General features: G+C 33.5%; 4 protein-coding genes across 4 annotated transcripts; 1 reads left to right on the top strand and 3 right to left on the bottom strand.

The window, feature by feature from the left end:
• Positions 1-1,930: 1,930 nt before the first annotated feature.
• Positions 1,931-10,236, bottom strand: LOC100247455 (uncharacterized). Its single transcript, XM_002277972.4, has 8 exons — positions 9,914-10,236; positions 7,698-7,767; positions 7,405-7,564; positions 7,087-7,168; positions 6,120-6,336; positions 5,277-5,341; positions 3,031-3,299; positions 1,931-2,309 (listed from the first exon to the last, which is right to left on the bottom strand). Exons 1-7 carry the CDS (start codon positions 10,007-10,009, stop codon positions 3,045-3,047), a joined length of 945 nt encoding a protein of 314 aa, XP_002278008.1. The 5' UTR covers positions 10,010-10,236; the 3' UTR covers positions 1,931-2,309; positions 3,031-3,044.
• Positions 10,237-11,161: 925 nt separating this feature from the next.
• On the bottom strand, positions 11,162-12,251 carry LOC100252564 (uncharacterized). The gene is made up of 2 exons (XM_002277947.4): positions 11,873-12,251; positions 11,162-11,468 (listed from the first exon to the last, which is right to left on the bottom strand). The coding sequence occupies exons 1-2, from the start codon at positions 12,031-12,033 to the stop codon at positions 11,240-11,242; spliced, it is 390 nt and encodes a 129-aa protein (XP_002277983.1). The 5' UTR covers positions 12,034-12,251; the 3' UTR covers positions 11,162-11,239.
• A 482-nt stretch (positions 12,252-12,733) lies between these two features.
• Positions 12,734-17,186, bottom strand: LOC100262824 (large ribosomal subunit protein uL18). The gene is made up of 9 exons (XM_010652421.3): positions 17,031-17,186; positions 15,911-15,980; positions 15,727-15,818; positions 15,239-15,365; positions 15,017-15,096; positions 14,778-14,894; positions 14,085-14,219; positions 13,793-13,962; positions 12,734-13,066 (listed from the first exon to the last, which is right to left on the bottom strand). Exons 1-9 carry the CDS (start codon positions 17,031-17,033, stop codon positions 12,955-12,957), a joined length of 906 nt encoding a protein of 301 aa, XP_010650723.1. The 5' UTR covers positions 17,034-17,186; the 3' UTR covers positions 12,734-12,954.
• A 2,302-nt stretch (positions 17,187-19,488) lies between these two features.
• On the top strand, positions 19,489-25,705 carry LOC100257700 (syntaxin-61). The gene is made up of 8 exons (XM_003632038.4): positions 19,489-19,621; positions 20,703-20,782; positions 22,440-22,553; positions 22,885-22,998; positions 23,246-23,439; positions 24,827-24,917; positions 25,139-25,204; positions 25,292-25,705. Exons 2-8 carry the CDS (start codon positions 20,729-20,731, stop codon positions 25,400-25,402), a joined length of 744 nt encoding a protein of 247 aa, XP_003632086.1. The 5' UTR covers positions 19,489-19,621; positions 20,703-20,728; the 3' UTR covers positions 25,403-25,705.
• Positions 25,706-26,037: the final 332 nt, after the last annotated feature.

Raw genomic sequence — 26,037 nt, 5'->3', positions numbered from 1 at the left:
ATTGAAAGATCTATAGCCATGTAAGCACTTTTAATTAATTATAATTTTTTTATGGAAAATTAGTAAAAAGTCACTTTTCAATATCAAAAAATTCCTAAATGTTATTGAAACCTTTTCCACGTGGATTTAGACAAGCACAAACACAAAATCTAAAGGGTTTTGACTGAAAATAATGACATACTACGAAACACATGATAAGCAAATTTCATTTCTATTTCAATTTCATTTCATTTCATTTTTCAAAAGGACATGGTAGACTTTTGTGAACATGGGACAAAAAATATTGATTCGAGTGGGATGCACATGGCCACTTCCCCTTGGACTAGGCCTTGGTTCTCAAAAAAACTACTATTTTTTGCAACAAATGTATTGGGACAAAAACAATTCAGTTTGTCGCCACAGGACTATCAAAATGTTTGAAGACGTCATGGGAATCTTTCAATAGATTCCCATTCCAATGGTGATGATGTAACATAAAGTGAATTTTCGTAAAATACAAACCTGGGTTCATAATACAATCCATATTTGTATATGAAAAGATATACATATTGTCATGTAACTACTCGTATATGCAAAGATTGACCTACCATTATGTGATCACTCCTCTCAACTCTTGTAGTTATTATTCACTCTTAGATTTTAAAAGTCGGATCTGATACCATTTGTAACAACTTACTCTTTTTTATATAAATATTGTCTTTATAACAACTTACTCTCTCCTATATGAATATTATATCATTCATCGCCCATGAGTCCTTATAACAATTCACTTCTATATAAAAATAGATATTGTTCACTGCTCATGAACCGTGATAACAACTCACTTCTTTCAATGTTAAAAATATTGTTAAGTATTGTTCAACTTTTATGCGCTCTTGTAATAACTTACCCCTCTACTATAGACATTGTCATTATAACTCCTACCCATGTAGATATCGTTATGTACCAAGTAGATACTATTCACCATCCATAAACCCTTTGTAATAACCCACTCCTCTCTTATAGATATCATCGTTGTAACAACTAACTCCCTTCCATGTAAAAGATACTGTCATGTCAAAAGTAGATATTGTTCCCCACACAAACCTTTGTGACACCATTTTTAATAGCCTACCCCCTCACTCACTCCCATTTGTAACCCACTCTCATGCCCTCTCTACTCTGATACCACTCTCATAGTCTTATGTACATACTCTTTTAGTATACATATTGTCCACTTTGAGCTCATAAGTCCTTATGACCTCAACACACATCTATATAATTAAAAGAAAATCACTACATATATAATGTTAAGAATTTTGCTCTCTAACCCATGTAGGATATCACACCCATTGGCAAACGAATCACAAACCGTCTCTTTAAGGCTTAACATAAACTCAACAAATTGAAGAAAATAAACATGTAGTAAAATTTGAACTCATGACCTCCCATTAAACAATTGAGGCTACAGATGACAACAAAAGCGGGTTCGGGATGGAGCACCCCCATCTTGAGCCCATCTCAATCACTTAAAGATATTCTCATTTTCGTCCCAAAAATAAATAAATAAATAAACAAACAGGACAAGGCGAGGTGAATATGAGAAATAGCTTTTCTTTTGAAGAAAATTATATATGTTTAAAAAAATGAAATAAAAATTATTTTTTATTAATTATACATCTAGACGGGACCAAGCGAGACGAATCAATATCCGAACCCACTTTGGGTTCTAAAATAAATTTCTCAAACTTGTTCTATTAGATGCAACACGGGATAGAAATCCAAAAAATATGTACTATTACTATCCCTAATTGAGACAAAAATGTGTAAACATGAATCTGATATTGTGAATAGTTCTATTACCAGGTAGAATAACCAATTTTTTCTAAAAGCTTTAAATACCAATAAGGATTTTAACGGTAAAAATAAGGTATCTTGAAAGAGAGAATGATGACCAGGTAACTGTAACTTACCATTCAGATGAGCCATAACTTGTTTATAGTACATGAAACTCTATATCAAAAACATATCAGCATCAAAATGGAGAAGTAAACAATGCCAGCATCTAAAGCATATCAGGGTGAAAAATGCCAGTTTGATCAAAAGCTCTTTTCACCAAACTTTCAGTTCATCTGGAATATTTAACAATAGATTTTTTTTTTCTGCTAACTCACCCATTTCTGGATCTTGTTGCTGGGGGCTTGAATCTCGGTTTATTTTGGGGGGGAATCGTAACCAAGGGCCTTGGTTCAAAGAAAGTAGTAGCAAGCCAATCTAACCAAGTTTAGAGACTTTGTCGTCCTCAAGAGGAAATTCCTTGATTGGGAAGCCTGAAAATCCAAAAATAGAAAATTCAAAGGAAGTCGAATGTTGCTAAGCCTGCAAGCTCAAAATCAAGAAAATTCATGGAAACCTGGTCATTATGAAAGCCTGAAAACTCATAACCAAGAAAATTCTTACACAGTGGTATCAAGGGGCAAAACAAATCTTGGGGGAAGTTAGAGGAGCAAAATTAATATCCTAAATTGACTCATGCTATGACCAGTATGAGAAATGCAGGTGTGCTTAAATGCATTTTCACCATTTTTGTCTTTTATCTACTGTAGGATGCAGTAAGAGTGCAGTTGGTACACAAGAATAGGAATGAAAATGGAGGTGAATCAAAGTACCAGAGAGAATTCAAAATCCTAAAAAGCATGGGTTTTGATTTCTCCAGGAATGAATTTTTTATTCATGTTCCCACTTTTAATTGAGTAATCGAAACATGGGAATAAATAAGAAATGGAATGAGTTTACCATTCCCATTCCCTATTCCAACATTCCAAACATGCCCTAAATGGAATTGTAGTAAACAAATTTTATATTCTCAATTAAGGAGTGGGTAATTTCAAGGCAGAAGTACATGCTAATAGACACGGTACTTGTATCTATTTCAAATGTATTCTTAATGGAGAAGTAGTTAAGGTGTTGCCACTCAAACTGACTAAAGCTCTTACATATTGACTATTTTGAGTTCTATGAGTTTGTAAATGTGAGAGGAACAACACCTACCAATATGAGAAGTTCTACCATGAAAATGCAGGTAATACATATGATGGATGTGCATCATATTTGGATGCAAGAGCTTGCACAGAAGATGAATCTGCAACTTCTCCAAAACTGCCAAGCCCAAGTTCATTTGCATGGATACCGCCTGTGATGAATGCTGATTGGATCCCAGCTACATTTGCACCCTTTATGTCGTGGTGGAGGGAATCGCCCACAGCAATACAATCTGAAGCATCTACACCAACCATGGCCATAGCTGATTTATAGATTATCTGATAAGATTGCCAAATGCAGTAAAAATACAGTGACTAACGAATGCAAAAGGGAAGCACATGTAACAAGAAAAAAAATGTGTATATTAGTGCGGGAAAACCCTTATCATCCTCATTTATGATACCTAAACAGGGTTGTAAGATCAAGCATGAATTCCACATACAAATTAGGAGGATAAAAATAAATCTAACCAGAGAATCATAACAACACAAAATATATCATTTAGGGAAATAATAGAAAAGAAACTTGCACCCTAAATTTAAGCAAACATGATCAATTTCTTTGAAACATCCCATTGGATTGAGAATGAACTAGATTTGCATGGATGGTCATCATCATCCAAATTAAAAGTATGTCTGGTGGACAAATCTATGGCAGAGATTAGATTATGGTGGCAATTCTTGCTACCAAGATAAGCTTTTAAACATTATTTACCATGATCTATGAAAGAACTATGTGAATTTGTATAAACCTATGGGAAAAAACAGTCTCAACAGAAAAAAAGCTCTCTAGTCCTCCTTAGGTTGGTCTACAATCAGCTGTCAGGAACTTCAAGTTATTGAAGAAGAATATAACAGGAACTTGGGAATTTAGACATGATAAAATTGCATCATATTTTTCTGAAATAAGTTGATGATACCAAGAGACTATTGGACAGTGCAACTTCTAAAGTTTGCATGTGGGCCAAAAACAGAGCTATCTTGGTCTTCTCAGGAATTATCATAGGAAGGGAAATTAGCGTCAGTGAGCCATCATACAGGATATCATAAGAATCAGCATTTCACACATTTCCCAATAATGCCAGCACAATAGAGGAGATAGTTTGATTCCATGGCCACCATAAAACTGGTGCTCAGTCTCTTGGAGAAGTTGTCAAGTCTTAGAGCTAATCCATCCAAGAGGTCGGTTCTTTTCTTGGGAACTCAGGGAAGGTTAACTGGAAGACTAAGAAACCTTTAACCATTTGAAGAAATGGAGCCCAGTCGGATATCTGAGCATTCCTCTGATTTCCTCTCAGCTCAAATATGTGGATTGGAGGCCTTTGGTTGAAATGACTTAGGAGCAATCATGGGGTAGCAAGGCACTATCTTATGTGAGTAGGCTTCAACTAATTTAATCCTTTATTTTCAGCCCCAAATATTCAATTTTAATATGTGAAACTATCTAGAAAGACGACTGAATCCATTGACAGAGCTTTCAGGACATTACATTAGAATGGTGCTGAGCTCAAATCCAATAGTCAGCAAGACATTACTTTAGAATGGTGCTGAGCTCAGATCCAACAGTCAGCAAGGAGGTACATTGGACCCTAGAGGTTGCTGCAATTGCAAGTTCTCGTAGATGGTTCCAATCAAACACAACTGATTAGAGGAAGTTTGTTCCCATAAGAGCATCCCTTGGCACAGTTTTACCATTTCACTAAGAAGAGATTGAGCACACAGGTGCAGGCTTGTATTTTTGAGAAGTACATGGTGCACATGGCTATTGGCAAGAGACAGCCAGAGGAGGTTCGGATTGTTAACCACAGAAGAAGTAATTCATCAATATTCTGTCCAAGGGGGTTGAACTAGCTTCATACAACACTAAAAAGAGCGAAGCTAAATAAACCACAAAGCTCCATACTCAGGCAAATAGAATATAGCATCATTCAATAGAGTGGAGGGGTGAATAGAAGAATACATCCCTCATTGTTCTTGGTCGGGCATAGCCACATAAGCCATTGAATCTTAAGTAGTAAAGCAATTTAGAGGGTAATTGAAGCATAGGTTACCATCCAGGGACCTCAAGAGGTGTGCCTGTGTGGGTTGGCTATCTAGAAACACTGTTTCTTCTTTATTTGTGAATAAACTAAGCTTCTCCACAAAACAAATAAAAGACAAATATGTGGGTGTGGTGCATATTTACAAGCAAAATGCATCTGCAGCTATTAAGGGATGGGAAGAAAGGAAAAACTAATAATGGTCTAACTGCTTCACCTTGTCAGGCTTTCCCATCCATTTTACTTCACCCCCAAGTTTTTCATATTTGGCTGCCAACGCACCTAACAAGATCAAAAATGAATATTTACATCATAAAGAAACAGAACGACAAAAATTTAACAGCTTTCAAGCAAGGCGTAAAGAACAATAGATACTGTGCATTAGCTAGCATCTAAAAGTACTCAAATATATTAGAACTCAAATAGTCAATGGATAAAAATGGTTCCAAATCCCAAAATGAAACAACTTCTATATCCACAAAAGACCTCCAATAATTGGTGAAACTAAAGAGATGAATAAAAATTCATCTCCTTGTCAAGCACTGGTTTGGATTTGCAATTCTATAGCTTCTAAATTATGTCAAATTAAGTTTCAGTTCATGTGAAAACCCTGTGAGACTAAGGATCTAGTAGGAGTACTAGTCAATGTTGATGATCAAGTGATGTATCAAAGAATCCAATATTGGCATGTCAACTTCGTTATGCAGGGAGTAATTTGATTCAGGGATTTAGGATTGGATGGCTAGAGTTGACATGAACTTCTGAATAGTATGAGTGGTGACTCTTGCATTTCAGTAAAACAAGAAAAATCGTTGCAGGACATGAAAAAATAGATTTTCTACTGAAGAATATTATTTTCTGCAATCAAACCAAAAAAAAAAAACACATTTCATATCTTTCCATTCTCTAAATCTAAGATAGTGAATTAGCTATCATATCTAGAATGGTGAATTATTAAGCCAATCACATGAACTGTGCATTTTTCATTAGAGAATGTTATTCTCAAGTCCAAAGAGAATTAAATAACCAACCATCCCCATGTGATAAAAAACTTTATTACCAGGCATGACACAAAAAGCTCTAGCTTCAACAGTCACAAAATCTGGATTTGCTACCACCATAGGGATATTTTTGGCTGCACAACGCCCCAATATTTTCTCAAGATCCTCAAGTTTCATGGGGAGTACAGCACCGGAAGGGAGCCCCAAGGCTTCAGTGCCATGGGCCAAAACAAACTCAGCTTCTTCAACTTTATCCACAACTTGCAAGCCAAGGCCCTGGAACAAGAGATTTAAATGAAAAATCAATGATTATGAATTTCTCAGCTCCCCTCTAAATGCCTTTCAGTGTTATAAACTATTGATGTCATATTTAACAATTAGAAAATGCACAAAAAAAGTCGCTATGTCTAATAATTTAATCAAAGCCTAAAAACAGATCATAATGGTGCTTGTGGCATTGGATGAATCTCAATTTTAGCTTAGACCTAAAATATAGCAAATTATAAGAAATGAGGTTATAATATAATCATTTAATAGGAAAAGCAGTCTTAATTTCATTAACGAAGTGAACACCCCAGTTAGTTAGACGCTTTATGTGAATCAACAATAAAAGGCCTTCCTTTATAACAAGGTTGACAGTTTCTACCTTTCCAAATAGGGCATCCCATTACACTTTGGTTACCCTGGTGCTAGTACATTCAACCTTGGGTCATTCTCTAATTCCACAGGACAGGTAAAGTTTTATCTTTCAAAACCATGTAGTGCAAAATGCTTAGTTCCAGTGACCTATGGTGTATCCTTTACCTTTTTCCTCCTCACAAGGAGTGAGGTTGTATATGTTTTTAAAGAAAACCAAGGGAAAGATAAATGCCTCTAGACATGAAAAGTAGTAAGTAGGAAGGAAGAGGAAAAAAAGGATTGGAACAAAAATCACAGGTTCTTCTCCAAGATATGGATATTTGAATTGAGCAAGAACTGAAAAGTGGGAGAAGGTAATCACCAAAAGCACTAAAACATTCAGAATACCTCAAGAGATATAGCACCCCGGTCACTCCAGGTCATGTGAATACAGGATCTTCCCAATTTTGCAAACCCAGCATCATCTCTCCTATTCATGATAAAATCCATGGCAGTTTCAAGACACTGGCACAAAAAAACACAGCAGGAAAAAAAAGGATGGATATGCTATATTGAGTGATCATTTATTTTACTGGCCTCAGGCAAACACAAAGTGTGAATTGGACAATAATTTGCTCATTGTCAAAATGGTATCAGATATCAATTACAAAAAGGTTATAAACAATTTCAGTACTTAGCTAAAGAAAAAAAAATATGACATTCAACCTGAGTAGGTGCTGATGCGTTAATTCTCCACTAGTGATTGCTCCTACGAAAAGAGAAGGATCAAAGCCAAGGCTCTTCATTTTTTCGATGGTAATTGACGAACGCCTTGAAGAATTACTGATAATCACCATCTTGGCACCACTGGTGGCCAGCTTTTCCACTATTATCCAATAAAAGAATTTAACAATAATAAGCATTATAAGTCTGCAACATTACTCAATTTCAGATCAAACAACTGATGAAATCAACTAAACCAAGTTTACCAAATGCCAAACTAACAGATGAAAACATACATGTTGAGATTGCACCAGGATAAGGTTGCTTCCCATCATGAAGGACTCCAAATTGATCTAAGAACCATGCCTGCACAAAAATCACCAAACTAATTAGTGCATTCAGAGAATAAGTATATACACATAAGTCATTTTTCTTATGGGCTTATGTATGCATACCTATATCTATCTATATTATGAAAGGAAGAAAACCGTCCTTCTGTATGTATGATATGCATTACTAAAATGTCACTGCCACATTTTCTTCATTGTGAAAAAGGTGTAATTGTATAAATCAAAATTTCACCAGCTCATACACCACTCTCATTGAATAAATACAAGTGCACTTCAAACTCTCACTACGGGATAACTGAAAATTAACTAAAGGGCAACATGGTATAAGGTGAGGATGAAACAAAACAAGTGCTAATATCTCATCATTATGTGAAATTGAGGAATTTTGGGTCAAAGGCCACATGAAATTGAGGAATTTTAGGTCAAAGTGGCCTTGGACCCAAACAAAAATTTTACTTTGGGCTTGTGTTGAAACTGTTGTTCAAACTAGCCTCCTGTATTTTTATTTTTATTTTAATTTGAAACTGTATTTCTTCCTTCTCCCTCCACTGGCACACCCATCACCACTGATCACTACTTCTTCGACCTGTCGCCGTTCGCCACCTCCTCCAACCAACGACACACCCTTCTTTTCCTATCTCTTTTTCTTTTTCTCTCCCTCCATCCTACCCACCAAACTCATTTTTCCTTTCCTCCATCTCCTGCTACATCTCACTGCCAACCAACAACACCATGCCTGTCGGTGCCGCTCATGGCGCAACCTTACTGAGCTAACGATGCCCGCAGTTGCCCCCATCGAGACCCACACCTCCATCTTCAATTTTTTTTTCAAAAAAAATAATAAAAAAAATAAAGGATGAGAGAAAGAGGTCATTTTGAACAAAAGTTTCAAAAAGGGCCAAAATGCACATTTGTTTGGTTAAAAGGGTTATTTTTAACCCAAACTCTGAAATTGAGTAATACTTATAATAGCTTCATTATTGTTTGATGACAAAGACACCCCTAATTTTTAACTACATGGGTAGGCACAACTCTAAGTTCAACCATGTTAAAAACTAGTTGCAAGCCTCTACTCAAAATATTTCTTTGTTTAACTTTTCTATAGAAGGTGGGGTGGATGAGGGGTGGGTCTGAGGTTGTTGTGGTTGCCTTTTTTTGTAAGTTAGCAGCCAAAGCTTTGTAGGGCATTTATGCAAGTAAAGACAGTATGTTATTTAATATTAAAAATACAAAATTGTGTATATGTGTGTTTATTTCACTTATACCATCAAAGAGAAGTTGTTTGTAGATTTATAAAGAGATAAATGGGAGAAACAGGAAAAAAGATATATATATATATATATAACGACAACAACAACAAACAAACAAACAGAGGTTCATGTATCCTAATCTGAGTAGCAGGGGCTTAAGCTTTGCTGGGTTGAGTTCATATTAGGATTTAGCAATAAGAAATGGCAAAAGGTAAAGGATTTGATATGAGACATGGACAATTGCATAACCCTGAACCCTGAAATGGAAGCAACATGGCATTTTCCATAACCTTGGAGACCCATGAAGCAATACATATTTTTCTCTATTCTATCCATCAAATAAAATTGCAAACCACTAAAACTTGAAATTGACGCTCAAATTTACCACATATGACATTTTGGTACGGAATTCTTGAAAGTCATAAACAAATTTGATATTCAAACTCGTATGGCACATGAAAATTTTCATTTCCCATTCTGGGTATTGAATGAATGAAATTCATAGTCAATATTAATGCTTAAATCTGCACGGCAAATGAAAATTTTCTAATCCCATTTTCTGGGTATTGAATTTCAATAAATTCAATGCCCAGTTGTAAAGCTCAAATCTGCCTAGTACATGAAATTTCTCATTTCCCTTTCTGGGAATTGGATTACTGAACTTCACACCCAATATTGATTCCTTTCTGGGCATTGAAAATGATTGAAATTCGTACTCATTACTGATGCTCAAATGAGCAGTCACATGAAAATTTCTGGTTTTCCTTCCTGGGTATTGAATTACTGAAAATTTCTGGCTTGTAATATGCCCTTACAAGCATATTACCAATGATTTCATTGAAATCTAAGAAATGGGAAGCAGAATGAGCAAAGAAAATAGACAATCTTGACAAATTTTTGAATGGGCAGTACCTTGAAATGATGAGTTTGAGAAAGTTGTTGAATCCCATTGAAGGTGTGGAAGAGCTGAACATCACTGGATGGTGAAATGGAGCATCTGGGCATCATCTTTGTCAGTGCCTCTTCTTCTCAGCAGAGGAGAGAGATGGTAAAGGGGCTAATCTCACCAAAATCCAATTTTGGATTTCAATGTTTCATTTCAATACTGAACAGTCTCAACCTATATGGCTATATCTAGCAAAGGAAGAAGGTCTTTTATATATATATATATATACCTTAGGAATGATCTTATTGTTTGAGGTATTCCATGGCATTTGAAGTTTAAAGTTATGTTTGGTTATTGAAAATTTAAAAGAAAATGTGAAGAAAATAAAATAAAAGGAAAGAAAGAAAAAAAAAAATATATATATATATATATATATATAATAATTTAATAAATTGTTTTCACTTATTTAACTTATAAAGATTAAATAATTTTAAAATATTAAATTTTTTTACTAATTTTAATTATATTTTATTTTTTTTTCATATTTTTTATATATTAAAACTAAGTATAAGAAATCATGTTCCTTAAGATTGTATTTGGTTCCCAAAACTATTAAGGAAAATGATTCTCTCGGTTTATTTTTTTTAAATATAAAATAAAATTAATTATAATTAATATTAGTTAAAATTTTAGAAATCTATACTTTTTAAAATTATTTAATTTTTACATAAAATAGAAAAAAAGATGTGAAATAAATTTGAAGTAGATAAAAATGATTTATTGATTTTAAATCTAATTTTTATTTTCCTTTATATTTTCTTTCCTTATCTTCTTCCTCTTTATTTTCTTTTCATCATAATTTCCCTCAATTTTTTTAGAAACCAAACATAACTTAATTTTTTTTTTTCTTACTACTCCCAAGAATGAAACATAGTCTAAATGTTTTTTTGATATTCTGTTTGGGTAATTGAAGTAGTATGAGAAAAATAAATATATGGAGAAAAAAAATAAAAGGGAAATGAAATTTAAGATTTAAGTTTTCCATCATGCTTCTCAAATATTATTTCTCTTGCATAAAAGTAAAAAAGAAAAAAAGAAAAATATTATTTCTCAGAAATTTTTAATTAAGCAAAGTTATAATATCATGTTAAACCTTTGGGTCAAATTAGTAATTTAAATGTAGGTCAGATTCTTCGGATATAAAATTAACAAGCTAATATGAAGCCTTTGCGCCTGCCTCTGCCCAAGGAGCGAACACTCTCTGAGACAGCATATGTTGAAAACTTGGATTACATTATTCCAAATCAAATTTATTCAAATAACATGTATTTCCAACAATGCTTATCAATAAGCTATTCAGATGGCTGGTTGATGGCCTTCCCTTGCTCTCTTAGCTTGGCCATGGTTTCTTTCATGGCTTCCTTCCTCTTCTTGCTAGCCAAAACTTTCGCCTGAACGCCACTTAGGTTGGGGTCCTGCTTCTCCTGAGGTGGTGGTGGTGGAGGCCTTCTGGCCGCTCTTGCGCTCTGGTTACCAGAACTCAACCCTAGCACCGCTCCAAGCAAGCCCAAGCTAATGTTCCTGCAGCAAGAACCCCATCAAACATCCAATGCAGTGTTTGATGAACAAAATCCTCGGCACACATTGTGTGCTTTTACCTTACATAGTTCTTTGGTAGCTTAAACAATGGAACAATGACATACATACATTCCATGGCATATAAGCATCTTATAGTATGACAAACATTATGGGTCCAAATCCTAATGGAATAATCTTACAGGAAATTGGTAAGATCTCAAGTTCGAGTCCTACCTTGAGCTCTGCAATTCAACAAAGCTTTATACCCAACTGCAGTCCTAATCCACAATGCCCACTAGTTTTCTTTCTTTTCAATGAAAAGTACATAGGTTACAGTTGTTCAAATTCACACAAATCCTCTACTGATAAATACCGATGGGCTTGAATAGAAGAACGTATATACGAACCTGCGGTGGATGAGCCGATCATCTAGGGCTTGAGCAGAACTTTGATGATGGGAAACCCACACTCTCTCAAACCCTAGAGTATGAAGATGGGGTTTCTTCTTAGATTCTGTTGAGATGAGTGTTGCAGCATATGGTACAGGGGTGGTTAGTGAATGAGCCATGAATCTTTTTCACTTGGGTGTTGTTTGAATTCAAATGAGGGAACATGTGTTTTAAGTCACTTGACCTATAAAAAGAGGATAGTGTCCAGATGTGTAGAAGCAAATGAAGGCTGATAAGTGATCACTATTGGTCGGTTAAAGATAAGGCGTCCATAGTTTTGGACCCTTTGTGTGGCTATTTTCTAAAGCTTTTAGGTCTCATATCTCTCTCTGATTTCTTCCCATTATCTCTATACAGAACAGAAAATACATATCCAGCATGAGAAAAATGTTGATTCTCTCTTTTTAACTCTTTCAAGGCAGCAAATGAACATTTCAACAGACATCATAGACAAAAAAAATTTGAAAAGAAGAAAAACAGCATTCATTTTCTTTCAAACATCCTCAAGAGCCCTGTCAGTGCAAATTCACGACAGAATACATTAAAACAAATTCATTAATGGTGAAAACCGACTTACAAAATAGAGATAAGCATGAACTTCTTTGTTGATATTCATTCCATGATAAGGTACTTGATGCAAAACCTTCCGCATAATGTAGTTTTTAAGTAATTTTTTGCCATCTAAAGGTCATTAGGTGGGGGCACAACATAATTCATCCAGTATAGACGAAAAAGAAAGATAGACCACAGCAATGGCTTCTGAATTTAAGAGAATTGGCGAAATTCATAGCAATAGCATACAGGTCTAGTTGTGAAATATAAGTCAAAACTGGCATTGCATTTCAAACCATGCTAAAAAAATCCATTATCCCTTTCTTCCATCTAAAAACTGAACCATTCAAAGCCGCAAAAATTCAATGGGGGAAAAACAAAAAGTAACTTCAACAAATAACTAGGTTCCAAATTTAACTGCAGAACAACAGCATGTGTACTGAAGATGAAGAGAAAATAATTAAAGCTCAGATCCGGGAGCGATGCATTCATTCATCATCCTCATCATCATCATCATCAGCAGCTGCTGAGTTGAGAGCATTCAATCGTTCAATCAACTTAGCTTTCCTTTCCTCGTAGGTCAGCTTCTTCAAATTGTACCTGTGATGCAAACAAGAAAGCCATTAACATAATTAATAGCACCAACTCATTTACCGAATAATACAAAGAAATCAGGGGGTTGCATACATAAGGCCAGCCAACCAACCAACTCAATATGTATCATAAAGAAGTGACAATTCAAATAGAATTAAAAAAAAAAAAAGATTTTCTGGGGGTGCTTAGAGGATGTTTGTATATGGCATTTAGGCCTATTTAGGGGCACACTGGTTGATGAATAGAGAAATACTCCTCTCTTCCTTAAATGGAGTTTGATGCCGCCAAAAAAGAACAATAAATAATCATCCCTCATAAGTTGTACAAAAAGCAACGATTTTGCTAGGACCCAAATCTCACATGACCAATGTTGCTAGGAATTTAAAGCAGCGATTTTGCACAAAAAGCAACACACATGCTTTGCCAAAACTGTGCTCTAGCAAAATACAAAATTTTCAACCAATGTTGTAATATTTCAAAATAAAAATAAGTCCTAAACACACCATACAGACAAACCAGAGGAACAGAAATTTTCATTAGAAAACAAATTACTGTAAGCATGGTTTAGGTGTATTTGATAAACCAAAACCAGCTCTCCCCCTCTTTTTGATAAAGCAAACCAAGTTATTAATATAGAAGAATAAAAACAAATGGTAATTAAACAACCTACAGATAATAGCATAATAAATGCCAACCGAATAGAAAAAAGAATCAATTTAATCTCAGCCTCACCTCTTGTGCTCTTTCGGTGGCTGCTTCTCAACCTTCTTTTGAATTGGGTTTGCACGGATGGCAGCATGAACCTTCTTGTACATCTCCTCAATGTCATCTGGCTCAACTCCCTTCTTAATATATTCACTGAAGTGAGATTGGTACTTCTCTGGCTCATCTTCTATCAAAGTCTGGAAAGCACCCAACAAAAGGGCTGAGTTATTAAAATGACTTCATCTGAAAAGGAAAACCACTATTTTCGAAATCACATTTATATATGCAACACAGGCAAACGACAAAATTTTAGCCTTACCCCCATATATGCACTAACATGGCCACCATAAATATACTTTCGATGAACCTCGGCATCAAGCTGCTTGCTATCCTTTGAGAATCCAGCAAATCTCTTGTCACTGTGAGGAATGTCCAAGCCACCATCCAGTGCTCCCTGTAGTTAATTGAAATTAAATGACCTCTAGCTTGGGAATAAGTAGACTCAAGTAAACATTCAACCAAAAACAAGCATGTCATGAATGGACAGTAGTGTATTTAATAGAACTCCAAAACATCATGACGATCAGCCATTTCAACTTTGGCCAACAAGCAAGCGAATTGCTTGCCTTTGCTCAGTTACTAAAGCTAGAAAGAGGGTGCAGAAATGACACTGCATGGATATGATTGTTCTTTCAATAAAGTATAAAAGCCACATTATACAGATAGTTAAAATAGCCACTCTTTTTAAGAGAATGACATGCAATTAGGGAAAACAAAATATCATGAAGTAACACTACAATTCAAACTGTTAAACACTGACATACACAAATGACAACATTTTCATTAAATTATAAAAGGTGATCTACCTTTGAAATAAGGTTGTATAAGAGGATCAAGAAGAATTAACTGAATAGATGTATAGTCATATTATTTCAAGTGCAAAATAAAAAGACGGACTTTAACTGTACGCAAAAAAAGTGAGCAACTGAGCGAGGCTTGTAAAATATAATACCTTCAGAGCACCAAAAACACGGTTGCCAGTTGTTGTTCTCACAAGCCCAACATCAAGAAGGGCACGGAATGGCCTCCTGCTATCTGTGGGTTCAACAGAGTAATCCTCACCAGTTGCCTAAGAAGTACAAGTACGCATCAGATAAGTGATCATCAAAACTACATCTTTACAGAACAAGCCAACCTTGAGACCAAGAAACCATGAAAGAAAAGGAAAGCACAGATATCTAACAATTGTACCTCCACATTGCCTTCATATTCACCATCCATCTCAAGCATTTTCAAGACACGGCGAGCCAAGAGAAGCCCAGTGCAGTAAGCTACTCAAAAGGAATTAGTCCATGTTAATGCCACAAAAAAGTTACACATGGTATGTTCTTACAAAGAGGCACAAGTAAAAATTCATAAACATGACAAATTTTAAATAAATAGGAACAATGAACCAATTTCTGATAAATATACCTGCAGCATAGTTGGTCAGACCAACTTCAAGTCCATAGTGAGGTAGCTCATGAGAATATGCAGAAGCAAGGACTATATCACCAGCAATGCTAGCGGATGTTATTTGGGCAATAATATCCTTGTTAGTCTAGTAACAAGGTTAAGGTTTCAAAGATCAACAGCACAGAATGCTTGGCAGATAACAAACAACAAAGCTCATCATTGAAAGAGGGAAAAAAGTAACCCAGTATAATGTACTTCAAACGAGCAAGAAATCACAACATCAGTATGTTGTAACCATTTTGCTTACATTTGATGTATGCATGAAAAGAATTTAATGTTCAAAAGAAAGTTCTTCACCTTTAAGCTTTACACAAAGATCCAAATTGATATATGCATGTTACAAATTAACAAAAGAGGTTGACAGAAGCCTCGACAACCTAGCTTATTGAACCACAAGGGGAAATCAGAAGAATTATGGAAATATTATTATAATAAATTAAGGATACAAATCGCACAACAAAGCGATATTTCGGAGTGTTATACTTGTTCTTGTCTTGATTAATCAGGCGAATCCTAGCCCTGTAGTCAGTCTTTCCCTCTGTAGACAATTTTAGAAATTAAATCCATAAAAAGCGAACAAACGAAAACCCAAAAACTATAAGAATGAACATTGGAAATGTAGTACAATACCTCTCCTTCTCTTGAATTTAACTTGGTACCTCTTGAAGTAAGCCTTGGACTTTTGAGCTTTGACAAAGACCTAGAATACAGAATACATAATTGATCAAGCACTAAAAAAAATGAAAGACAAGCACAATATTGATACAAGACAAGCAGCCATAAATTTAATAGAAGAGTATCACCACCTAAGAAGATAAAACAATGTGACTTCTGCCACTCAATTAAAAATTTTGACAAATAAGAGTAATTAAAGGAAAATTACAGATAAAAAGAGTGATAAAGCGGGAAAAAAAATTTTGAGTAAAGTATCTCAAAAAATTATTAGTAGTGGGGATCGTCTACACCTTCAAATTTAAACCATTACATTAGATAGGAGAAAAATAATATATTATTGGATGAAAAGATAAAATTTCCACCAAACCAAACAGAACACAATCAACTACTAATCAAACCGCTGGCTCTCTTCTTCACTTGTAACTAAAAAATATGCATGTTCTGTCAGGAAACAACCTTATGGAAAATGCAATAGTTGTAGCAATATATGTGCATAAATGTTTGGTTGGACAGTAAATGCATACGAGGTAAAGGAAACAAAATTCCAGATACAGTATTGGACGAAAGCTTATGAACCAGCAAAACACTTCAAGAACCCTGCATTGCAGATGGTAGATCTTAATTATATGGGACACATAAAGAAAAAAACCCATTTTAGAAATCTGATACAGCCATTTAGCTGAGTTGATGTGGATTTTCGTCTTTCAAAACCTAAAACCGTATTTTTCTCGGATAACCCAGTGCTACGCCTAAACCCTAACCCTAACCCTAAAAACCGAAGAAAAAGAAGACAATGACAAAATTTCTATCAGATCATAAGTATTTTGAGCATTGAGTGACTGAACTCTGTCTCAGATCCATCAATCCTAAACCCCCCGTTTGGTTTCTCAGAAACCATCAGAAAACAACGAAATGAAAACCCTGAATCATTTTATTCTTAACATAATTAAAAAACCAAACAAAAACACTAAATGACACGCAAATGAAGAAAACATTCATTTCCCGTATTTTCTAGGCATCCAAACAGACTCGGAATACAATGCACAATAAACCAGTTGAAGAAACCAGTTCTCACCATTGCTGAAGCTCTCGATCCACGCCCTTCTAAGAGAGAGAGAAGCGGCTAGGGCTTAGAGAAGAGTGAAATAGAGAAGCGAAGCACTTTATAAACCCTAGCGTGCCCGAGAATCGACGGCTGCGATTCGTTTTCGTGTGGAGGCTAGGGTTTTTGTGATTATGATGGCATTTTTGTCATTTGCTTTTACTCTACTAGAGTTTAGATCCAGTGCGGTTGAGACTACAAGATGATGAAAACATGTCGAACAATGATTCGTGAACAATAAAATTCGTTTCCATTAATTACCCTATTTTATTAAAACCTATATAAAATTATTCTTTTTATTTAATTTTTTATTTTGTTTTCAAATTTTTTATTCCAATTATTATAATTTCAAATGAATTATAATAAAGTCTCTGTATAAACCAAGGAAAAAAAATTAGTTATGTATGACATATTAAAATAACAATTTAATACCTATTAATAAAAAAATTTATTCCCTTAAATTAAAATATAATAAAATTATTGTCCAGGGTGTGCCTACAAAAATAAAGATTTTCACTAATAAAAATAAAATTAAAAATAAAATATAATTATGAAAAATATTACTTTTTTAATCAAAATTATTGTTATCCAATGTTTGAAATGAGTGAAAACTTATGAACCAATATAAAATCGTATTTGTTAGTACACTTGACTTAGTAAAATTTGTCTTACACTTAAAAGTAAAACTTTTCAAAATCATTGAGTATACTCATTAAAGGCTCGAGGTCAAAACTTTGAAGATAAGTTGAACAATTACTCAATTAAGAGATCGAGGAGCATAGACATAGACAAAAGCACCAAACTCCTACAAATCGTGTTTACATTTTTTTTTCTTCTCAAATCTCTTTATTAACACTTAATTTGTATTTTTAAAATTTTATTTTACTTTTATTTAAAGTCTTTAAATTATAATTTCACGAAATAAGATGATAAAGATGGTTTAATTTGTGACATTAGATTGCCAATATGGCACATGCCAAAATATTATTAAAAGAATCGGAAAATATTTTTTTAATCTATTTTGTTAAACTATCAATACAAAGCATGTTATTTACTAGTTAATTAACAATTTTTTTTTTCAATTTTTAAAATTTATATTTATACAATGATTTAAGTGAATTTATTGCAAATTTTATATGACATTGTAAATCTAAATCCTATACACAAATTAGCATTAACAATTTGACATTAAATTGTTTTAAAGAATATGACATTTGTTTTTTTTTTTTTAGGATAAAGATAGAATCCAAAAAATACAAATAAAATTTAACAAAAAATAGAGTCTATTAGGAGTCTAATAAATTCTTCAGACTTAAAAAACATGTATAATGCACACAACTAATACAATTTCTATTCTTTTTTATGTTATTGTTATAAATTCTGAAAGACCAATTAGTAAAAATGATTTATTAATTTTAAAAAACATATTTAACAAAATTTGGATATAAAACTATTGGTCTATTTGGTAATTGTTTTAATTATGAAAAACAATTTTTGATTACAGTTTTTTAAAATTGTTCTATGATATTTTTATAAAATAAAAGTTTGTTTATAAACTTAAAATGTTTTTAACTTGTTTTCTACTATCTTTAATTATGTTTTAATTTTTTTATATGTAGTGTTTTATTTTTAATCATTCAACATGTTTAAATAATCATTTCATAAAACATCTGTCAAAAAACATGTGAATACAATAAAAAAAATAACTAAAGGATGTTATCAGAAAACATTATATTTTCTGCTCTTAAGAATTGGAAATAGAAAATAAGTTTTAATTGTCAAACATGTTTCATATATTTTTTTGTTTTAGAACTTAGAAAATTGTGTTAAAAAATAGCTCACGGAGAAACCTTTGTTTTTCTCGATACTTGTTTTGGAGATTTGAGAGATGTTATTTTTACAACAAACCTAGTGTAATGTTTTTATTTTTTTATTTTTTTTTAAGTGTTACTATTAATAACAAAAATATAGAAAACACTTTGAAAACTTTTATTTATATTATATGTAAATATATAGAATTTTATAGAAATATATATCAAGAAAACCTTTTTTCATTTTTGGTTTTTAATAATAAATTTTATTTTTTAAAATAATTTAAAATATTTTTTAATAACTGTTTTCAAAAATTATTTTTAAAAAATAATTATAAAAAAGTTATTGAAGAAAATTCTTATTTTTTTCATTTTTATTGTGAATATAATTCTTAATAAATTTTTAAATTGATTTTACTAAAACTTATTAATATTTTATTTTTGTAATTCTTACATTACAAATTTTATATAATTTTGTATGCTCTTAATTTTCTCTTATTTTCTTTCTATATTTTATGTATCACCTATTTTTTATTAAACCTGAAAAAAAAAAAATACTTTGCATCCAATAATTCATCGCCACATGAGCATTGACATTTTCCCTATTTCGAATTCAGTCCCTCCAATCCATTTTATTAAACATTTGACTCCTCAATTCTCCAAATTTCAACATAAGCTCCAAAGAGAAGAGAATAATAGAGCGAGGAGGAAGAGATCTGAGACTCAGCACCAGTAGATCTGTGGATCATTCAGGTTAGAGCATCGATCTTTTCGCATATCTTCTATTGATCCGCTTTCTTATCCTCGCCGCTGTTTGTTTACAGAGAAAACTCACCTCGACAATAAGAAACTTCTGAATTTTTTACACTGATTATTGCGTTTTCGTCTCTCAAATGAAACATCAATTCGACTAATCTAGATGATTGTTCCCGATCGCTTGAGCAAAAATTGATTAAAAAAAATTCCAAGTTTTGTTTGTATAAAAAAATTATTTTCTCTATGTTTTCTCGGAAATTGAAGAGTGGATTGCAGTCTTCCTCGTTTCAATCAATTTTTTGGTACTGATCTGTATTGTAAAGGAGTCGAATCCTTATTTTTGCTATTTTTATTTATTTATCGCATCTGTGAATGAATGAATTACATGCATTTCTTGTGCATTTCAATTGCTGTAAGTTTTCTTAGCCCCTTGTGTATACTCTGTGCTACTGGCAGGATTCGATTATTATTACTTTTTCTGGTTATTGTGAATGAATTTCATGCATTTCTTTTTTTGGTGAATTTTCATAATTGTAATTTTTTTTTGGCCCCCAAATTTATCCTGTACGTTTAGCAGGGTTTAACCCTTTATTATGTGAATAGATTACTTTCCTTTTCGTGTGAATTTTGATGATCTATAAGTTATTTGATCTCCAAATCGACTATGTGTAGTTGGCAAGGTTCAGTTTTAACTGAAACATGATGTTTGTTGGGTGCCTCGTGTGTCTTCTGTGCACCACCACCGCATCAACCTTCTCTTTCTTAGTTTCTGTTTTGCCATGCTATGTGATTGAACACTGGATTATTTGACATTTCAAGTTCTTTAAGAAATTTCTTATACAAAAAGGAAGAGGTTTTCATCTTTTGCATTTGAATAATTTAAAATTTTGCTACTTTTTATGGTCGATCAGCATTCTTCTTGTTTCTCTACATCTAGATGAATTTTTATTTTGATGCCTGGCTATTATTTTACTCTGCCGATAGCGTAAAAGAATTGAATCAGCCAAGTTCAAAGTTATTCATGTGGGTGTATTTGGTATCTTCCACTAATGGATGTTGAATCTTTTGATGTATATAGGAGAGGGTAATGTTATAGATTGCAAGATGTCTTCTGCTCAGGATCCATTTTATATTGTGAAAGAGGAGATTCAAGAATCTGTAAGTTTTTTGTCTGGATTTCTTATATTTGTAGCAACTTCTTAGAGAAAAGAAACATTTGTTGATCTGAAATCGAATGGTCATATCAATGTGGGCTCTTGATGATCTTAATACTTTTGTCATGTGTTATTGGTATTACTTTTGGATGTTGCCATTTAGGAATTAATGTTTAAATCTGCATATCTATCATCATTTTCTTTCAGTTTAGAAATTTGTTTCAGATACTATTTCTTGATTGATTGGTTCAACTAGCTCTAGCATCATGAATTCCTTTGTGGTATATTTTGATAGCCGAATATCAGTAACAACTAGCTAGTGAAATATTTGCTTTCGAAGTAAGGAGTTTATGACATGAATATTTGTGGGTCTTTAAGATGGTTGTTTACTCGTACAGGTATTGTGCATGTGTGGGTTTATAGCGTACAGGTCAATGTTCTGGTGCATACTTTTTAATCAGACCCATTTGTGGATGTCTACAATCTGCTTGAATGGAAAAAAACCATTGGGTTGATTTACTTGTTTATGTTATTTTTCGCTTACCTATTAAAAATTTTTACTTGCTTATGTTATCAAATTCTTTCAGAAAATTACTTGCAGAAGGCAGATGATGAAAGACTTTTGGGATTGTCATGAATGGTCTTATAGATTTTTATTTTTTTTCCCTGATAGGAAAATGTTCTCATAGAAAGCCTATGGTTTGTGATTATGATTATGATTATTTGATTCTATCATTTTCCAGTGAACACAACGGCTTCTTACAATTACCAAATAACTATTCCCCTCATCATATTTATAGTAATGATGAGAATGGTATGACAGGTAGTAACTGAAAGTTAATCAAAATTGTAGAACCAGCTAGCTGACTTTCATTTGTCCAGTCATCAAGTTTTGTCCAATAAAAGAAAGAGACATCTCAAACCTATACTATTTTCTAGTAGGCTGGTCTGTTTCTGATGCTGGTGTGGGGATATGAGAGTGGAAACAGCTTTGTGACAATCAGAAAATTTTGGATTTAGTGTTTGGAGATTGGAGATGGGTTGTTGAGAGGGATACTTTTTCTGCTAGTTTATTCCTTATAAATGTGAAGTAGTTCAGAAGTTTGAAGTTAGATTGATCACTGCTTGAGAATGAGAAGAAGGAAACCAACGGTTAAAAACCTGAAGATTTTTTATAGTGAATGGATGTTCCAAGATAAAGAGATGCTTTCAGTCTAGAAGAGAGCCTTATGAATTTTGATCCCTGGTGTGATATCACTTCTTGTAGTTCTTAAGATACTTCTTAAATGGTAACACCAGAGTTGACTCTTGTTGAAATTATGTAGCAAAAGTTTTGCAATTCGGTATTAAGTTTCAAACCACCAAAGTAATTTCAAGTTTGATGTGACGATTTCTGATCTTCCAGATAGTTGACAAAAGATGAAAATACCCTTGTGAATAATAACTAATGACAGATTTTTTTAATGGGAAAAAAACTAGTGGCATGGCTTCTGTTTGTTTTCAAAGAGCTCAACTATCTGGATGCATCAAAATGATTTTTAATCTTTCCCATGTCCACTTTCTTAGTAGTTGTTTTGGTGTTGGAATTTGTCTATGCTTGCTTTCTTCTTTTGGAATTCTTAGGACACATTATTCAGCTGACAGTTGACTACCTGCTTTAGATTGATAAATTGCTATCTACTTTTCACCAATGGGAACGCATTCCTGTGGAAACCGGAGAGCAAGTACATCTCACAAAGGAGCTGCTTGCTAGTTGTGAAAGCATTGAGTGGCAGGTATGTATCCAAAATTATCATATTTAACTTGGATTAGTTTCAAATTATAGATTGTATTTTAAAGGATCAATCATGTTCTTCCACTTTATGGTTGGATATCCGAAGAATCATGAAGGTGATGAGCTTATCTTAGAATTGAAATAGATGCAGTTATTCTTTTTATGGGATTATGAACTCTATCATCTTAACTTTGCTTATGCGCCTCAATTAATAATCAAAGATTGTCATTCATACCAACTAGGTCAGCATGAAACCCCTCTGATTATTGGATTTTTATCAAGCAATTGGACTGTATTTGCCACTGCTGAAAACCTGCTTTTTTGATAGGAAGGTAGATGAATTGGACAAAACAATTTCCGTAGCAGCAAAAGACCCTGCTTGGTATGGCATTGACGAAGTGGAACTTGATAAAAGGAGGCGATGGACCAGCACAGCTCATACCCAGGTATCATTGGTATTATATGTATTGTATTATGGTTTTAGCAGAAGTTATGATACCATGTTCAGTAAAATGTTTTAACAACGGTTGAGATGTTATGTTCAGCATACATTTTTCTGCTTGAAGATGGCATAAAAACTGTCTTCTTGGCAACATTTTTATGGAATGATGATATTGAGAGTATTTTACATTGTGACCCCTTTGGTCTATTATTCTAGTTTAAGTATCATGAGAAATTATGGTATTTTATCAGGTGAGCAATGTGAAGAAATCAGTAGTAGCTGGAAAAGAATCAAATGGTACGGGCACAGCTAATGTGAATGGAATGCGCCGGGAAATGATGAGGATGTCAAATCCTCATCAGGCGGATAGATCTAATCAGTATGGCTCCCAAGATAATGATGATTTCATATCATCTGAATCAGATCGACAGTTGCTTCTCATAAGGTAGTGTCTTTTTTTCCTTCTTCTTCCCAATCCATTTTCCCATCCATTTCTTTTTATTTTTTGCCTCAAAGTCAAATTGATATTTACCTTCTGTTTTCTTTTCCTCATCTGAGCACATGTTTGTGAGCTTAAGTGTCTATCTTCAGTTGCCTTCTTTGAAAAATAGGTGACAAGAAAACTCAAGATTAGCTATTTTATTCTCTAGATTATAGGGCAAATCGTAGAAACCTTCAAGTTGTAGAAATCTCTACTTTTGTTACTTTTTTTCCTAGAGGTTTATGCAAGTGCTAATCTCATTGAGTCTGTTTACTATTTAAAAAACTCATCTCCTCTAAACATTTTACTTGTTCTAAAATCTTGCAACTAATTGTTAACTAATAGTGCAAAAAGGGTTCTAGCAGTACTTTGAGACTGTTAGCATATAATTTAAAGGAAATTACATCTTTTAACTAGTAAGAAATAATATTTTTAGCAGCAATAAAGGTGTACTCTTGATCCTAGGTTCTTTTTTATTTTATTTTATTTGTTTATTATTAATGAGTATTAAGTTGTGTAGACTATCAACACAAAGCATAGTCTCATCCCATGAAGATGAATATTGAAAGTGACTCTAGACGGAGCTGAATGGAAAAAGGAATTCATGAAGCCAACTGTAAGCAGTTGTGAATATGGCTTTATTGAGCTGAGTTGAGAATAATGTATATATTTATTTCAAAAAATAAGATTAATAATTTCATATATATATATATATATATATTCTTTTTCTTGATTGGCAAAGAAATAAAAAATATATTAAGAAGCCCCTACAAAAAGGGTGCAACTTGAGAACACCAGAAGTACACAAAGAGCACCAAAAGGGAAGAAGGAAATAAACATAAAAACTAAAGAGCTGAACATTCTAACCCGACCGAAACACTCACCAAAATCCCAAAGAGAAAGGTTGGCCCCCATAGGATTCTAGCCCAGTCCAAAAAAGATCTAAAGGAAAAACAATGGTAAGCAAGGAAGAAGAATTCTAGGGTATAAAAAAATGGAATCTGTATGTAAGAAGAAACAAAACCACTGCAAGGTACAAAAAAATTGGATCTATATTTGCCATGTGGTCACTTTTAATTGGGTAGCATTTTTACCAAAAAATGGCTTTTCGGTACCTTAGACTAAAAAAATAATAATGCTATTGATGTTAGTGAAAGGGAAATTTTCTGAAAGAATGATGTTTAACTAGAAAAAGACAGAATTTCAATGTCTTACCTTTTACAATACATCAATGTGTTGTTCCTTGTCATTTATGAAAATTCAGGATTAGCGTCTGTTAGTTCCAGAAACCTGTTACTTGCCCTGTATTTGGGCATTTCTAATTGTGTATTCCATCAATTGATGTCTGCAGGCGACAGGATGAGGAGCTGGATGTGCTTAGTGCAAGTGTGGAAAGAATTGGAGGAGTTGGGCTTACCATACACGAAGAACTCCTTGCACAGGTATGTCTTCTTCTGGGCTGTAGTTTCCTCATAATGCCCCTATCAGAATGCTACTTGCTAGAAAACCGAGGCATGTTATTTTTCCTATCAATTCAGACTGCTACCCATGCTCTTGTAGCTGAATACATTTACTTACAAACTAACCAATTTCATGAAACTTAGTCTATGGAAGAAACCTAACATTTCAGTACCACTAAAACGGACTCTTGGGGCTGCTACAGGAGAAAATTATAGATGAATTGGGCAGTGAGATGGACAGTACTTCAAATCGGCTTGATTTTGTTCAGGTGATTCTTTTCACTACTTTTTTTTGCATTTCTCAAAAATCACATAATCTCCATGGTCTAAACCCCATGATTAATAAATATCTGCAGAAAAAGGTAGCTATGGTGATGAAGAAGGCGAGCGCCAAGGGCCAGATCATGATGATATTATTCTTGGTGGTTCTATTCATTGTCCTCTTTGTTTTGGTCTTCCTTACCTAGGGTATAGACAGAATGAAACCAACTGGAAAGGTGATTTCCAGTTGGGAGAAACCTGAGACTTTGTAAGGAATACAAATGCAAATGAATCAATTTTTGATCTGGGTTTGTTGGGAGAAACCCTAGTTCTTGAACATTCTTAATGATTTTGAGAACTTGGCTTGTTTAATAGGGTATAGCATTTGTTTCTGAACAATCAGAGTTCTATATACAGATGGAGTATTTGTATGTGTTTGGCTAGACACGAAAGATTTGTTGAGGGTGTTACCATCATCGATAAAAGAAGAATTGAATTCCATTTCCTAATGCTGTGATTCATTTTGATTCGTAATGTTTGTGTAATTGTGAGAGACGTTGGCATATGAGAGTGCAGTTTATTTGTTTTTGGTATTTACATCTGGGAACAGTAATTTGTTTTTGGCTTTAGATTTCTATTACAGAACGTAACTAAAGTCGGGTGCCGGAGATTTTCGACATTTTGGATTTACAATGTTTTGGAAAATGGATTTTTTTTTTTTTTAAATTTAAATATAAAAAATAGTTTTATTGATATATATATATATATATATATATATAGACAAGATGGTGTTTGAGAACATCTTTTAATTGTTTGGGTTGCTTTGTTGTTTTAAAAAAGA

Source organism: Vitis vinifera, chromosome 5, assembly GCF_030704535.1.
Source record: "Vitis vinifera cultivar Pinot Noir 40024 chromosome 5, ASM3070453v1".
NCBI classification, from domain to species: Eukaryota; Viridiplantae; Streptophyta; class Magnoliopsida; order Vitales; family Vitaceae; genus Vitis; species Vitis vinifera.
This window is presented reverse-complemented; position numbering and strand designations above follow the sequence as displayed.

Excerpts from the sequence above, each read along its gene's own strand:
- LOC100252564 (XM_002277947.4), bottom strand. The coding sequence starts at position 12,033 with ATGGCTCATTCACTAACCACCCCTGTACCATATGCTGCAACACTCATC. Across the intron at positions 11,469-11,872 it reads GATCGGCTCATCCACCGCAG|GAACATTAGCTTGGGCTTGC; the intron begins GTTCGTATATAC and ends TTCTTGCTGCAG.
- LOC100247455 (XM_002277972.4), bottom strand. The coding sequence starts at position 10,009 with ATGATGCCCAGATGCTCCATTTCACCATCCAGTGATGTTCAGCTCTTC. Across the intron at positions 7,768-9,913 it reads CTCAAACTCATCATTTCAAG|GCATGGTTCTTAGATCAATT; the intron begins GTACTGCCCATT and ends ATTTTTGTGCAG. Across the intron at positions 7,169-7,404 it reads ACGCATCAGCACCTACTCAG|GAGAGATGATGCTGGGTTTG; the intron begins GTTGAATGTCAT and ends TATCATGAATAG.
- LOC100257700 (XM_003632038.4), top strand. The coding sequence starts at position 20,729 with ATGTCTTCTGCTCAGGATCCATTTTATATTGTGAAAGAGGAGATTCAA. Across the intron at positions 24,918-25,138 it reads ACGAAGAACTCCTTGCACAG|GAGAAAATTATAGATGAATT; the intron begins GTATGTCTTCTT and ends GGGCTGCTACAG. Across the intron at positions 25,205-25,291 it reads ATCGGCTTGATTTTGTTCAG|AAAAAGGTAGCTATGGTGAT; the intron begins GTGATTCTTTTC and ends AAATATCTGCAG.
- LOC100262824 (XM_010652421.3), bottom strand. Across the intron at positions 15,097-15,238 it reads TCTGACCAACTATGCTGCAG|CTTACTGCACTGGGCTTCTC; the intron begins GTATATTTATCA and ends CCTTTTGAGTAG. Across the intron at positions 13,963-14,084 it reads ATGTTAGTGCATATATGGGG|ACTTTGATAGAAGATGAGCC; the intron begins GTAAGGCTAAAA and ends GGTGCTTTCCAG.